At 40.7% G+C, this 15,096-nt stretch overlaps 1 protein-coding gene across 1 annotated transcript in view; it reads right to left on the reverse strand.

Moving 5' to 3' along the window:
- The window catches only part of LOC128376782 (putative E3 ubiquitin-protein ligase UBR7), a 29,095-nt gene extending 15,601 nt beyond the window's left edge, over window positions 1-13,494 (reverse strand). Inside the window, exons 1-11 of the mRNA XM_053336631.1 lie at window positions 13,461-13,494; window positions 8,828-8,950; window positions 7,108-7,241; window positions 6,225-6,285; window positions 6,022-6,117; window positions 5,855-5,908; window positions 5,272-5,377; window positions 5,111-5,196; window positions 3,996-4,160; window positions 2,531-2,696; window positions 633-694 (exon numbers count right to left, since the gene is read on the reverse strand). Coding sequence (XP_053192606.1) covers window positions 633-694; window positions 2,531-2,696; window positions 3,996-4,160; window positions 5,111-5,196; window positions 5,272-5,377; window positions 5,855-5,908; window positions 6,022-6,117; window positions 6,225-6,285; window positions 7,108-7,241; window positions 8,828-8,947 — 1,050 coding nt within the window. The 5' untranslated portion in view covers window positions 8,948-8,950; window positions 13,461-13,494. The remainder of the gene's footprint in view (window positions 1-632; window positions 695-2,530; window positions 2,697-3,995; window positions 4,161-5,110; window positions 5,197-5,271; window positions 5,378-5,854; window positions 5,909-6,021; window positions 6,118-6,224; window positions 6,286-7,107; window positions 7,242-8,827; window positions 8,951-13,460) is intronic.
- Window positions 13,495-15,096: the final 1,602 nt, after the last annotated feature.

A 15,096-nucleotide genomic window follows, 5' to 3' on the forward strand; every position in this document is an offset into this window, starting at 1 on the left:
GTCACTCACTCAGTCACTCACTCACTCAGTCAGTCAGTCACTCACTCAGTCACTCACTCACTCACTCAGTCACTCTGTCAGTCACTCAGTCACTCAGTCACTCACTCAGTCACTCACTCAGTCACTCACTCACTCAGTCACTCAGTCACTCAGTCACTCACTCAGTCACTCAGTCAGTCACTCAGTCACTCACTCACTCACTCACTCACTCAGTCACTCAGTCACTCAATCACTCACTCAGTCACTCACTCAGTCACTCAGTCACTCAGTCACTCACTCAGTCACTCAGTCACTCACTCAGTCACTCACTCACTCACTCACTCAGTCAGTCAGTCACTCAGTCACTCACTCACTCACTCACTCAGTCACTCAGTCACTCAGTCACTCACTCAGTCACTCAGTCACTCACTCAGTCACTCAGTCACTCACTCAGTCACTCACTCAGTCACTCACTCACTCACTCACTCAGTCAGTCAGTCAGTCAGTCACTCACTCACTCACTCACTCACTCACTCAGTCACTCACTCACTCACTCACTCAGTCACTCAGTCACTCAGTCAAACTATGGATTGATTGACTGATTTGGTCAAACTCATAAAAAGGTCAAAGGTCAACTGCAGAGTGAAACTCACCTTTCCCTCGGCTGCGAATCTCTGCAGGAAGTCCTTCAGTTCAGTTTTCATATCGTTGTATCCTGAGAGACAGAACCTGTAGTTTAATGTGGTTCTAGTAGTTTAATGTGGTTCTAGTAGTTTAATGTGTGGTTCTAGTAGTTTAATGTGTGGTTCTAGTAGTTTAATGTGGTTCTAGTAGTTTAATGTGTGGTTCTAGTAGTTTAATGTGGTTCTGGTAGTTTAATGTGTGGTTCTAGTAGTTTAATGTGGTTCTAGTAGTTTAATGTGTGGTTCTAATAGTTTAATGTGGTTCTAGTAGTTTAATGTGGTTGTAGTAGTTTAATGTGTGGTTCTAGTAGTTTAATGTCTGGTTCTAGTAGTTTAATGTGGTTCTAGTAGTTTAATGTGTGGTTCTAGTAGTTTAATGTGGTTCTAGTAGTTTAATGTGTGGTTCTAATAGTTTAATGTGGTTCTAGTAGTTTAATGTGTGGTTCTAGTAGTTTAATGTGGTTCTAGTAGTTTAATGTCTGGTTCTTGTAGTTTAATGTGTGGTTCTATTAGTTTAATATGTGGTTCTTGTAGTTTAATGTGTGGTTCTATTAGTTTAATGTGGTTCTAGTAGTTTAATGTGTGGTTCTAGTAGTTTAATGTGGGTTCTAGTAGTTTAATGTGGTTTTAATAGTTTAATGTGTGGTTCTAGTAGTTTGATGTGGTTCTAGTAGTTTAATGTGGTTCTAGTAGTTTAATGTGGTTCTAGTAGTTTAATGTGTGGTTCTAGTAGTTTAATGTGGTTCTAGTAGTTTAATGTCTGGTTCTTGTAGTTTAATGTGTGGTTCTATTAGTTTAATGTGGTTCTAGTAGTTTAATGTGGTTCTAGTAGTTTAATGTGTGGTTCTAGTAGTTTAATGTGGTTTTAATAGTTTAATGTGTGGTTCTAGTAGTTTGATGTGGTTCTAGTAGTTTAATGTGGTTCTAGTAGTTTAATGTGTGGTTCTAGTAGTTTAATGTGTGGTTCTAGTAGTTTAATGTGGTTCTAGTAGTTTAATGTGGTTCTAGTAGTTTAATGTATGGTTCTAGTAGTTTAATGTGTGGTTCTAGTAGTTTAATGTGGTTCTAGTAGTTTAATGTGTGGTTCGAGTAGTTTAATGTGGTTCTAGTAGTTTAATGTGGTTCTAGTAGTTTAATGTGGTTCTAGTAGTTTAATGTGTGGTTCTAGTAGTTTAATGTGTGGTTATAGTAGTTTAATGTGGTTCTAGTAGTTTAATGTGTGGTTCTAGTAGTTTAATGTGGGTTCTAGTAGTTTAATGTGTGGTTCTAGTAGTTTAATGTGGTTCTAGTAGTTTAATGTGGTTCTAGTAGTTTAATGTAGTTCTAGTAGTTTAATGTGGTTCTTGTAGTTTAATGTGTGGTTCTAGTAGTTTAATGTGTGGTTCTAGTAGTTTAATGTGGTTCTAGTAGTTTAATGTCTGGTTCTTGTAGTTTAATGTGTGGTTCTATTAGTTTAATGTGGTTCTAGTAGTTTAATGTGGTTCTAGTAGTTTAATGTGTGGTTCTAGTAGTTTAATGTGGGTTCTAGTAGTTTAATGTGGTTTTAATAGTTTAATGTGTGGTTCTAGTAGTTTGATGTGGTTCTAGTAGTTTAATGTGGTTCTAGTAGTTTAATGTGTGGTTCTAGTAGTTTAATGTGTGGTTGTAGTAGTTTAATGTGGTTCTAGTAGTTTAATGTGTGGTTCTATTAGTTTAATGTGTGGTTCTATTAGTTTAATGTGTGGTTCTTGTAGTTCTGGTTCTTGTAGTTTAATGTGTGGTTCTTGTAGTTTAATGTCTGGTTCTTGTAGTTCTGGTTCTAGTAGTTTAATGTGTGGTTCTAGTAGTTTAATGTGTGGTTCTTGTAGTTCTGGTTCTTGTAATGTTACCGTGGATGATCTCCAGCTGCTGCACTCGGTTCAGGTTGTCCAGCGCTGACATCAGAGGGTCGTGACCCGGCGTTCTCTGTTCGCTGTTCTTTCCTTTGTTCTCGTAGGCGAGGACGGTGTCGGATTCATCGAGCAGGAAGGACAGGCTGGCTTCAGACAGCGTCTCCTAGCAACACAAACACTCGTTACTGAGCGTCTCCTAGCAACACAAACACTCGTTACTGAGCGTCTCCTAGCAACACAAACCCTCGTTACTGAGCGTCTCCTAGCGACACAAACACTCGTTACTGAGCGTCTCCTAGCGACACAAACCCTCGTTACTGAGCGTCTCCTAGCAACACAAACACTCGTTACTGAGCGTCTCCAAGCGACACAAACGCTCGTTACTGAGCGTCTCCTAGCGACACGAACCCTCGTTACTGAGCGTCTCCTAGCGACACAAACGCTCGTTATTGAGCGTCTCCTGGCGACACGAACCCTCGTTACTGAGCGTCTCCTAGCGACACAAACGCTTGTTACTGAGCGTCTCCTAGCGACACAAACCCTCGTTATTGAGCGTCTCCTAGCGACACAAACGCTCGTTATTGAGCGTCTCCTAGCGACACGAACGCTTGTTACTGAGCGTCTCCTAGCGACACAACCGCTCGTTACTGAGCGTCTCCTAGCGACACAAACGCTCCTTACTGAGCGTCTCCTAGCGACACAAATGCTCGTTACTGAGCGTCTCCTAGCGACACAAACACTCCTTACTGAGCGTCTCCTAGCGACACAAACCCTGGTAACTGAGCGTCTCCTAGCGACACAAACGCTCGTTACTGAGCGTCTCCTAGCGACACGAACGCTTGTTACTGAGCGTCTCCTAGCGACACAAACGCTTGTTACTGAGCGTCTCCTAGCGACACGAACCCTCGTTACTGAGCGTCTCCTAGCGACACAAACGTTCCTTACTGAGCGTCTCCTAGCGACACAAACGCACCTTACTGAGCGTCTCCTAGCGACACAAATGCTCGTTACTGAGCGTCTCCTAGCGACACAAACGCTTGTTACTGAGCGTCTCCTAGCGACACAAACGCTCGTTACTGAGCGTCTCCTAGCGACACAAACGCTCGTTACTGAGCGTCTCCTAGCGACACAAACGCTCGTTACTGAGCGTCTCCTAGCGACACAAACGCTTGTTACTGAGCGTCTCCTAGCGACACAAACACTCGTTATTGAGCGTCTCCTAGCGACACGAACACTTGTTACTGAGCGTCTCCTAGCAACACAAACGGTCGTTACTGACGCATTCCCTTAACGACGACTTTATCAACAACTTTCCTCAGTGACGCTTTATTAACGTTGCGTTTCTGCAGTAATGACCTCACAGCTGATACTCCGTGCTGATTGGTTACCTGGCCTCACAGCTGATACTCCGTGCTGATTGGTTACCTGGCCTCACAGCTGATACTCCGTGCTGATTGGTTACCTGGCAGGTGTTGCAGGAGCAGAGTTTGGAGCGCCACGCTGAAGGCCAGAACACGGCTCCTGATTGGACTCTTTTCTGGCCGGTCGCCTGCAGCTCCTTCAGTCTGCAGCTCGGCTCCGCCTCCTGACGGCTGCGCTTACAGTTTGGCTCGATGACATCATCAACCTGACAGATTATTGATTATGAATCAATCACACTGATCAGTGCTAACACTGAAGTAGAGCAACAGCACCAGATCTGCTGTTTAGAACTGAGTCTGGTTCTAAGTCTGGTTCATTAGAACTGAGTCTGGCTATAAGTCTGGTTCTAAGTCTGGTTCATTAGAACTGAGTCTGGCTCTAAGTCTGGTTCATTAGAGCTGAGTGTGGTTCTAAGTCTGGTTCTAAATCTGGTTCTAAGTCTGGTTCATTTGAGCTGAGTCTGGTTCTTAATCTGGTTCATTAGAACTGAGTCTGGCTCTAAGTCTGGTTCATTAGAGCTGAGTGTGGTTCTAAGTCTGGTTCATTTGAGCTGAATCTGGTTCTTAATCTGGTTCATTAGAGCTGAGTCTGGTTCTAAGTCTGGTTCTAAATCTGGTTCATTAGAGCTGAGTCTGGTTCTAAGTCTGGTTCATTGGAGCTGAATCTGGTTCTACGTCTGGTTCTAAATCTGGTTCTAAGTCTGGTTCATTAGAGCTGAATCTGGTTCTAAGTCTGGTTCATTAGAGCTGAATCTGGTTCTAAGTCTGGTTCTAAGTCTGGTTCATTAGAACTGAGTCTGGCTCTAAGTCTGGTTCATTAGAGCTGAGTGTGGTTCTAAGTCTGGTTCATTTGAGCTGAATCTGGTTCTTAATCTGGTTCATTAGAGCTGAGTCTGGTTCTAAGTCTGGTTCTAAATCTGGTTCATTAGAGCTGAGTCTGGTTCTAAGTCTGGTTCATTGGAGCTGAATCTGGTTCTACGTCTGGTTCTAAATCTGGTTCTAAGTCTGGTTCATTAGAGCTGAATCTGGTTCTAAGTCTGGTTCATTAGAGCTGAATCTGGTTCTAAGTCTGGTTCTAAGTCTGGTTCATTAGAGCTGAATCTGGTTCTAAGTCTGGTTCATTAGAGTTGAGTCTGGTTCCAAGTCTGGTTCTAACCTCTTCAGACTGATTCTGGTTCGCGTTTGACTCATTTGTTCCTGCCGTTTCCTCCTTCACTTCTTCTTCTGCTGACTCATCTGGAACTGAACAGGAAGAACATCACAGACAGGAAGTACACCACAGACAGGAAGTACACCACAGACAGGAAGTTTTTTTACCTGCCAGGTGAGCGGCGAAGGTCCACAGGAAGGGGTTTTTATTCATACAGGACTCACAGATCATCTCCTGCAGCTCCACACAGTCTGGAACCTCACAGCCCAGGTGCTGTCAGAACCAACAGGAGAGGTCAGAACCAACAGGAGAGGTTAGAACCAACAGGAGAGGTCAGAACCAACAGGAGAGGTTAGAACCAACAGGTGAGGTTAGAACCAACAGGAGAGATTAGAATCAACAGGTGAGGTTAGAACCAACAGGTGAGGTCAGAACCAACAGGTGAGGTTAGAACCAACAGGAGAGATTAGAACCAACAGGTGAGGTTAGAACCAACAGGTGAGGTCAGAACCAACAGGAGAGATTAGAACCAACAGGAGAGGTTAGAACCAACAGGTGAGGTCAGAACCTCCATAGTTTAACCAACAGTCATATCAAGGAAACGTTTAAATTAATGCCTCAGAAGGATTAACAGCTGAACGCAGGCGGAGGTTCAGATCCCCCCCGACTCTAACCGACCAAGGAAAGAGTCACATGAAGACCATTGTGCTCCATAAAACATTCATTAGTTAATAGTGAAGTCGGACTCACCCTGCCGTGCAGCCAATCCTCACACACCACACACTGAATCATTTCATCCTCCACCTGAAACCAGAAGGAGCCAATCACAGTGAGGCACAGCTCCCGTACAGGAAGCAGGGCAGCTCCCGTACAGGAAGCAGGGCAGGTAAGGTTCAGGTGTGTCAGCTGTGTCTCACCTGGTCTTCTGGATCCGGGTAGGGCCGGCTGCAGGTGCAGTACTCTCCAAAGAAGTTGTGGCTGTATTTGTTGAGACTGTTGAGCTCGTCTTTATCCTGCAACGCACACACAGCTGATCAATGCACACACCTGAACACAGCGCAGTGATGTCACTGTAATCACACCTGCCAGGAGAGCAGGCGGCTGTGATGTCATAACTCACAGGAAAGAGTTTACACTGCAGCTCTGTGAACTTCCTGTTTCCACAGTCACAGCGGAAATTCCTGCAGAGAAGAAGTGATCAATACGATCAACATGATCAACATGATCAATACGATCAATACGATCAACATGATCAACATGATCAATACGATCAACATGATCAATACGATCAATACGATCAATACGATCAATACGATCAACATGATCAACATGATCAACATGATCAATACGATCAACACGATCAACATGATCAACATGATCAACATGATCAACATGATCAACACGATCAATACGATCAACATGATCAACATGATCAATATGATCAATACGATCAATACGATCAACATGATCAATACGATCGACACGATCAACATGATCAATACGATCAACATGATCAATACGATCAACACGATCAATATGATCAACATGATCAACATGATCAACATGATCAATACGATCAACACGATCAATACGATCAACACGATCAACATGATCAATACGATCAACATGATCAACATGATCAACATGATCAACATGATCAACATGATCAATACGATCAACACGATCAATACGATCAACATGATCAATACGATCAACATGATCAACATGATCAATACGATCAACATGATCAATACGATCAACACGATCAATATGATCAACATGATCAATACGATCAACATGATCAACATGATCAACATGATCAACATGATCAACATGATCAATACGATCAACACGATCAATACGATCAACATGATCAATACGATCAATACGATCAATATGAAACTTCGCAGCATGTTTGTGAACAGATGATTATAATTATCACATTTTAATGAAACTGTATAAACTGATCAATAATCAATATGAATAATGAATGATGTCATCACCTCTTGGTGTAGAGCTCGAAGAGGTCGTGACCTTCGTGGCATTTATATGAACACGCTAAGCACACGCCTGCTGGCTCTCCGCCCCGAGGAGAACACGTGTTACACGCATAGAGAGCCTGCCGCTGCACGTAGCCCTGCAACACACACACACACACACACACACACACACACACACACACACACACACACACATTAATACACACACACATACATTAATACACACACACACATACACACATTAACCTCTAAAGCCCGAGAGGGCAACAGCGCCGCCAATAATTGTCTCAGGGCGGCTGTGTGAGCTTTTATACACATCTAACCCTGACACCACTAGATGGCAGCGTGTTATACTCTGCTTCCACCACTAGATGGCAGCGTGTTATACTCTGCTTCCACCACTAGATGGCAGCGTGTTATACTCTGTTTCCACCACTAGATGGCAGCGTAAGTGTGTTGTACTCTGCTTCCACCACTAGATGGCAGTGTAAGTGTGTTGTACTCTGCTTCCACCACTAGATGGCAGTGTGTTGTACTCTGCTTCCACCACTAGATGGCAGTGTGTTATACTCTTCTTCCACCACTAGATGGCAGTGTGTTATACTCTGCTTCCACCACTAGATGGCAGCGTAAGTGTGTTGTACTCTGTTTCCACCACTAGATGGCAGCGTAAGTGTGTTATACTCTGTTTCCACCACTAGATGGCAGTGTAAGTGTGTTGTACTCTGCTTCCACCACTAGATGGCAGCGTAAGTGTGTTGTACTCTGTTTCCACCACTAGATGGCAGCGTAAGTGTGTTATACTCTGCTTCCACCACTAGATGGCAGCGTGTTATACTCTGTTTCCACCACTAGATGGCAGCGTAAGTGTGTTGTACTCTGCTTCCACCACTAGATGGCAGCGTAAGTGTGTTGTACTCTGCTTCCACCACTAGATGGCAGCGTAAGTGTGTTGTACTCTGCTTCCACCACTAGATGGCAGTGTAAGTGTGTTGTACTCTGCTTCCACCACTAGATGGCAGTGTAAGTGTGTTGTACTCTGCTTCCACCACTAGATGGCAGCGTAAGTGTGTTATACTCTGCTTCCACCACTAGATGGCAGCGTAAGTGTGCTGTACTCTGCTTCCACCACTAGATGGCAGCGTAAGTGTGCTGTACTCTGCTTCCACCACTAGATGGCAGCGTGTTATACTCTGTTTCCACCACTAGATGGCAGCGTAAGTGTGTTGTACTCTGCTTCCACCACTAGATGGCAGTGTAAGTGTGTTGTACTCTGCTTCCACCACTAGATGGCAGTGTAAGTGTGTTGTACTCTGCTTCCACCACTAGATGGCAGTGTGTTGTACTCTGCTTCCACCACTAGATGGCAGTGTGTTGTACTCTGCTTCCACCACTAGATGGCAGTGTAAGTGTGTTGTACTCTGCTTCCACCACTAGATGGCAGCGTAAGTGTGTTATACTCTGCTTCCACCACTAGATGGCAGTGTAAATGCAGAGTTGAGCGCCTAAATTTATCTCTACTAAAATCTCTAACTTTGCAGAGCTTTACTTTATTAGCATGAGACTTGGCACAGAGAATGTTCATATGTTATGCTACAGTTTCTGAGTTTTTTTGGCTTGATATAAATAATACATAATATATATCTATAATAAATAATATATATATTTATATATTACATATAATAGATAATAAATAATATATATATATATATATAAATCTAACCTCGGGGTATGAGCAGTGATCAGAGTCACTTCCTGCCAACACGGCTGAAGCTTCTTCCTCCAACTCTTCATCTTCCTCCAGAACATCGACCAGAGACACAGTCTGCTCCTCTGACATCATCACCTGCAACACACACACAGAGGGGGCAATGACACGCAGGATAGGACCGCTTGGTGCGGGACTCGAACCGGGGTCGCCTGCAGCGAGGACTATAGCCTCAACACACGGGGTTAGGGTTAGTGCTCTACCCACTGAACTAAACACTGCCACGTGTGCGACTTGTTCTTAACTAGAACGGATCTGTTGTTCCGTATCGGTTCCAATATAAAGGACTTCCTGTGGAACAGGGAGAACCCAGTAACCCTTACTCTCATATTTTAGATCTATGCATAAAAGTATTTAACAACGGATCTTATAGGAACGTTGCTTCTGTTAAATCACATTGATGGGTCAGGGGTCAAGGGTCAGAGGTCAGGCGTCAGGGGTTAGGGGTCAGGGGTCAAGGGTCAGAGGTCAGACGTCAGGGGTCAGGGCTGGTTAGGGTTGGTTAGGGTTAATTGTTGGTATAATGTTGAGGTTGGGGTTAATTGTTGGTATAATGTTGAGGTTGGGGTTAATTGCTGGTATAATGTTGAGGTTGGGGTTAATTGCTGGTATGATGTTGAGGTTGGGGTTAATTGCTGGTATAATGTTGAGGTTGGGGTTAATTGCTGGTATAATGTTGAGGTTGGGGTTAATTGCTGGTATGATGTTGAGGTTGGGGTTAATTGCTGGTATAATGTTGAGGTTGGGGTTAATTGCTGGTATGATGTTGAGGTTGGGGTTAATTGCTGGTATAATGTTGAGGTTGGGGTTAATTGCTGGTATAATGTTGAGGTTGGGGTTAATTGCTGGTATAATGTTGAGGTTGGGGTTAATTGCTGGTATGATGTTGAGGTTGGGGTTAATTGCTGGTAAAATGTTGAGGTTGGGGTTAATTGCTGGTATGATGTTGAGGTTGGGGTTAATTGCTGGTATAATGTTGAGGTTGGGGTTAATTGCTGGTATGATGTTGAGGTTGGGGTTAATTGCTGGTAAAATGTTGAGGTTGGGGTTAATTGCTGGTATAATGTTGAGGTTGGGGTTAATTGCTGGTATAATGTTGAGGTTGGGGTTAATTGCTGGTATAATGTTGAGGTTGGGGTTAATTGCTGGTATAATGTTGAGGTTGGGGTTAATTGCTGGTATAATGTTGAGGTTGGGGTTAATTGTTGGTATAGAATAGAATAGAATGCCTTTATTGTCATTATACAAAGTACAATGAGATTTAAGCTTCACCTTAAAGTGCACACATTAAAAAGACATAAAATAGACATTAAATAGATAAAAAAAATTATGTACAATAAAAGTGAAATGAGGTAGGGAAAATAAGTGACTGTAGTGGTTAGTGCAAGTATGCTGTGCTATAATAGTGCAGAGGTAGATGTCTGAGGGCATGTTGTTTGGCGGTGTTGAAACATTTGTAGTGTAGTGACAGATCTTGATTGAGTCTGGATCAGTTTCTTAGTGCAAGCTTGAGTTGAGTATGGTGACGGCTCTCTGAGGGCTGGTCCTGTAGCGCCTGCCAGAGGGCAGCAGGTTGAAGAGGTGGAAGCCAGGATGTGTGTAGTCTTTTATGATGCTCTTTGCCCTTCCTAGGCACCGGGAGTTGTAAATGGTGGGGTTGAGGTTGGGGTTAATTGCTGGTATAATGTTGAGGTTGGGGTTAATTGCTGGTATAATGTTGAGGTTGGGGTTAATTGCTGGTATAATGTTGAGGTTGGGGTTAATTGCTGGTATAATGTTGAGGTTGGGGCTAATTGCTGGTATAATGTTGAGGTTGGGGTTAATTGCTGGTATAATGTTGAGGTTGGGGTTAATTGCTGGTATGATGTTGAGGTTGGGGTTAATTGCTGGTATGATGTTGAGGTTGGGGTTAATTGTTGGTATAATGTTGAGGTTGGGGTTAATTGCTGGTATAATGTTGAGGTTGGGGTTAATTGCTGGTATGATGTTGAGGTTGGGGTTAATTGCTGGTATAATGTTGAGGTTGGGGTTAATTGCTGGTATAATGTTGAGGTTGGGGTTAATTGCTGGTATAATGTTGAGGTTGGGGTTAATTGCTGGTATGATGTTGAGGTTGGGGTTAATTGCTGGTATAATGTTGAGGTTGGGGTTAATTGCTGGTATAATGTTGAGGTTGGGGTTAATTGCTGGTATAATGTTGAGGTTGGGGTTAATTGCTGGTATGATGTTGAGGTTGGGGTTAATTGCTGGTATAATGTTGAGGTTGGGGTTAATTGCTGGTATGATGTTGAGGTTGGGGTTAATTGCTGGTATGATGTTGAGGTTAGGGTTAATTGTTGAGGATAAAGATGATGATGACAACAATAACGTTTAAAGGAACAATATCTGCATATTTAATAAAAATAGAAGCATTTCTGTGGCAATTATAAAGAGAAAAGGAGAGATAGGGCCAAATACAACTATTACATCATCATAAAGAGACTTTAAACTGGCTCCAAATTCAGTCCCAAAACCTAAAAGCTTTAAACTCTGAAAAATAAAGGGATAAAAGTCATCTTCTATTAAATGTTTATAATCTGATCGATCACCTAGCGGATCGATCTTTCATGAATCCAGATTGGGAATCAGTTATTACTCTTTAATCTATTGGCATAAACAAGTGTTCAATAATGTGATGAGTCTTACCTGGTCTGGGGATTAAAGGGTTAGCCTTGTTTCCTAGTGGGAGGAAATGACAGATTATCAGTTGCTTCCTTCAACATGAGAACAACAGGATTGTTTAATGGGTAAAAGTTTGATGTAAGGGTTAGGGAGATTAAAGACCAGCTAAGTCTGCTAACACAGCTAACCTTACCCCTAACCCTGTCTAACAGTAATATCAGCTCAACATAAACTCCTCGTCTATAAGGGAGATAAGATCTTTGATATGGTTGAAAAAGGCAGACGAGTATAAGTTACTGTGAAGTTACTTCAGTTGGCGATGCCTTATTACAATAAGTATTCATTTCTTTAATTAAATTAAATCTGCTATTTTGCTACTTCTGTTAAATGATTTCCCAAAAGGAAAGGAACATTTTAAAAACTCACACTTTGAAACATACGACATTATATCATCCTCAGCAATTACAGACTCTATAGCCTATATAGCCTATAACCCTAACCCTAACCCTAACCCTTCACAGTAAGGTTGAATGAAACTTCCAGTAGTTGTTTCTACAGCTGCCAGAAGCTTTAATAACAGAGTCAGTCTGAAACAGAGGGTTAGGGTTAGTTAACCCTGGTTAGTAACCAGAAGGGTCAGTTAACCCTGGTTAGTAACCAGAAGGGTTAGGGTTAGTTAACCCTGGTTAGTAACCAGAAGGGTCAGTTAACCCTGGTTAGTAACCAGAAGGGTTAGGGTTAGTTAACCCTGGTTAGTAACCAGAAGGGTTAGGGTTAGTTAACCCTGGTTAGTAACCAGAAGGGTTAGGGTTAGTTAACCCTGGATCTTAACCAGAAGGGTTAGGGTTAGTTAACCCTGGTTAGTAACCAGAAGGGTTAGGGTTAGTTAACCCTGGATCTTAACCAGAGGGGTTAGGGTTAGTTAACCCTGGTTAGTAACCAGAAGGGTTAGGGTTAGTTAACCCTGGATCTTAACCAGAAGGGTTAGGGTTAGTTAACCCTGGTTATTAACCAGAGGGGTTAGGGTTAGTTAACCCTGGTTATTAACCAGAAGGGTCAGTTAACCCTGGTTAGTAACCAGAAGGGTTAGGGTTAGTTAACCCTGGTTAGTAACCAGAAGGGTTAGGGTTAGTTAACCCTGGATTTTAACCAGAAGTCGATTCTGGATTTTGCTGCGTAGTTTGGTTTGAACCAGGAGTTTCGTTTGGTGTCAAGGATTTAAGTTATTAGACATCAGTAACAGGACGTTATATAATATATAATAGTTAGCTATCATATATAATATATACTAGTTATGTATATAGATATGATCAACAGTAACAGGATGTAATATAATATTAATAGTTAGCTATCATATATAATATATACTAGTAGTTATGTATATAGATATGATCAACAGTAACAGGATGTTATATAATATATAATAGTTAGGTATCATATATAATATATACTAGTTATGTATATAGATATGATCAACAGTAACAGGATGTTATATAATATATAATAGTTAGGTATCATATATAATATATACTAGTTATGTATATAGATATGATCAACAGTAACAGGATGTTATATAATATATAATAGTTAGGTATATTACATAACCTCTACCTCACCTCCTTCTATAAGATGAGAAATCAGCCAATCAGCTGTTAGTAATTAATGACATCACCACATATTGATCAGCGTTAGCTTCAGCCGTTAGCCACAGCTAGCTTAAGCCGTTAGCCACAGCTAGCTTCATCCGTTAGCCACAGCTAGCTTCAGCCGTTACCCACAGCTAGCTTAAGCCGTTAGCCACAGCTAGCTTCAGCCGTTAGCCACAGCTAGCTTCAGCCGTTAGCCACAGCTAGCTTAAGCCGTTAGCCACAGTTAGCTTCCACGGTTTATATGAATGTGAATCTGCTACGTGCTAATGCTAACTCACCGAGTCAAACCGGAACTTCTCCGCCCGAACCAGCCGATCACCTGATCAGCGATGATCAACGATGATCCGTATTGGTCGATAATAACTGATAATAACTGATAATTAGCTCCGTCTGATGTTAGCTGCTGCTGCTAGCGCTGATGACAACATCCGGTTTACTTCCGCAGATCGTATTTGGCGCCACTCAGGGTCACGTGGTTAAAACTAAATAGAACTTTATTTAAAAGTGTTCAAGGTATTAAAGTGTTTAACTTTATTAACAAGAACACATTATTATAAAATGTAAATAATATAAACATTTATTTAATATAGATTTAATCTTTATAATGGATTTAATCTAAATAATATATAATCTATATTTAAGCTATATAATATATAATATATATTTAAGCTATATAATATATAATCTATATTTAAGCTATATAATATATAATATATATTTAAGCTATATAATATATAATATATATTTAAGCTATATAATATATAATATATATTTAAACTATATAATATATAATCTATATTTAAGCTATGTAACATATAATATATATTTAAGCTATATAATACATAATATACATTTAAGTTATATAATCTATATTTAAGATATATTAAGTTATTTTAAATAAAGGAACAACCTGTGTGTTGGTAATAAAGTCTTTCTGAAATAAAATAGAATCAGATTTCTGAAACATCAAATATCAAATATCCTGAAATCAGAATAAAACCAGCAGCTCATATTTAAACAGAACTACAGATATAATATATATATATATATATATTATATATATATATATTATATATATATATATATTATATATTATCTCTCTCTCTTTATCTATATCTATATATATCTATATATATCTATATATATATATATATATATATATATATATATATCTGTAGTTCTATTTAAATATGAACATTACATGAAACTATACATATATATATATATATATATATATAGAGAGAGAGAGAGAGAGAGAGAGATAATATATATTATATATATATATACAGTTGTGGTCAAAAGTTTACACACTTGTAAAGAACATAATGTCATGGCTGTCTTGAGTTTCCAATAATTTCTACAACTCTTATTTTTCTGTGATAGAGTGATTGGGACACAAACTTCTTTGTCACAAAAAAGATTCATGAAGTTTGGTTCTTTTATGAATTTATTATAGGTCGACTGAAAATGTGACCAAATCTGCTGGGTCAAAAATATACATACAGCAACTTGAATTATCAATTTTGGTTATGTAGAAACTTGTGTCAATTAAATTAGCTTCATGGCCTCGTAACTTCTTGTGAGTGATTATGATTGACAACAGCTGCTGACTTCTCTGAGACCATTTAAATAGGGCTCATTTTATACAATCATTAGACTCAGCCACAAACGCTACAATGGGAAAGTCAAAGGAGCTCAGCACGGATCTGAAAAAGCGAATAATTGAGTTGAACAAGTCAGGAAAGTCATTTGCTGCCATTTCAAAGCAGCTACAGGTCCCAAGAGCAACTGTGCAAACAATTGTTTATAAATATAAAGTGCATGGCACAGTTGTGTCACTGCCACGATCAGGAAGAAAACGCAAGCTATCACCTGCTTCTGAGAGAAAATTGGTCAGGATGGTCAAGAGTCAAC

Source organism: Scomber japonicus, chromosome 17 (genome assembly GCF_027409825.1).
Source record: "Scomber japonicus isolate fScoJap1 chromosome 17, fScoJap1.pri, whole genome shotgun sequence".
In the NCBI taxonomy this organism is placed as follows: domain Eukaryota; kingdom Metazoa; phylum Chordata; class Actinopteri; order Scombriformes; family Scombridae; genus Scomber; species Scomber japonicus.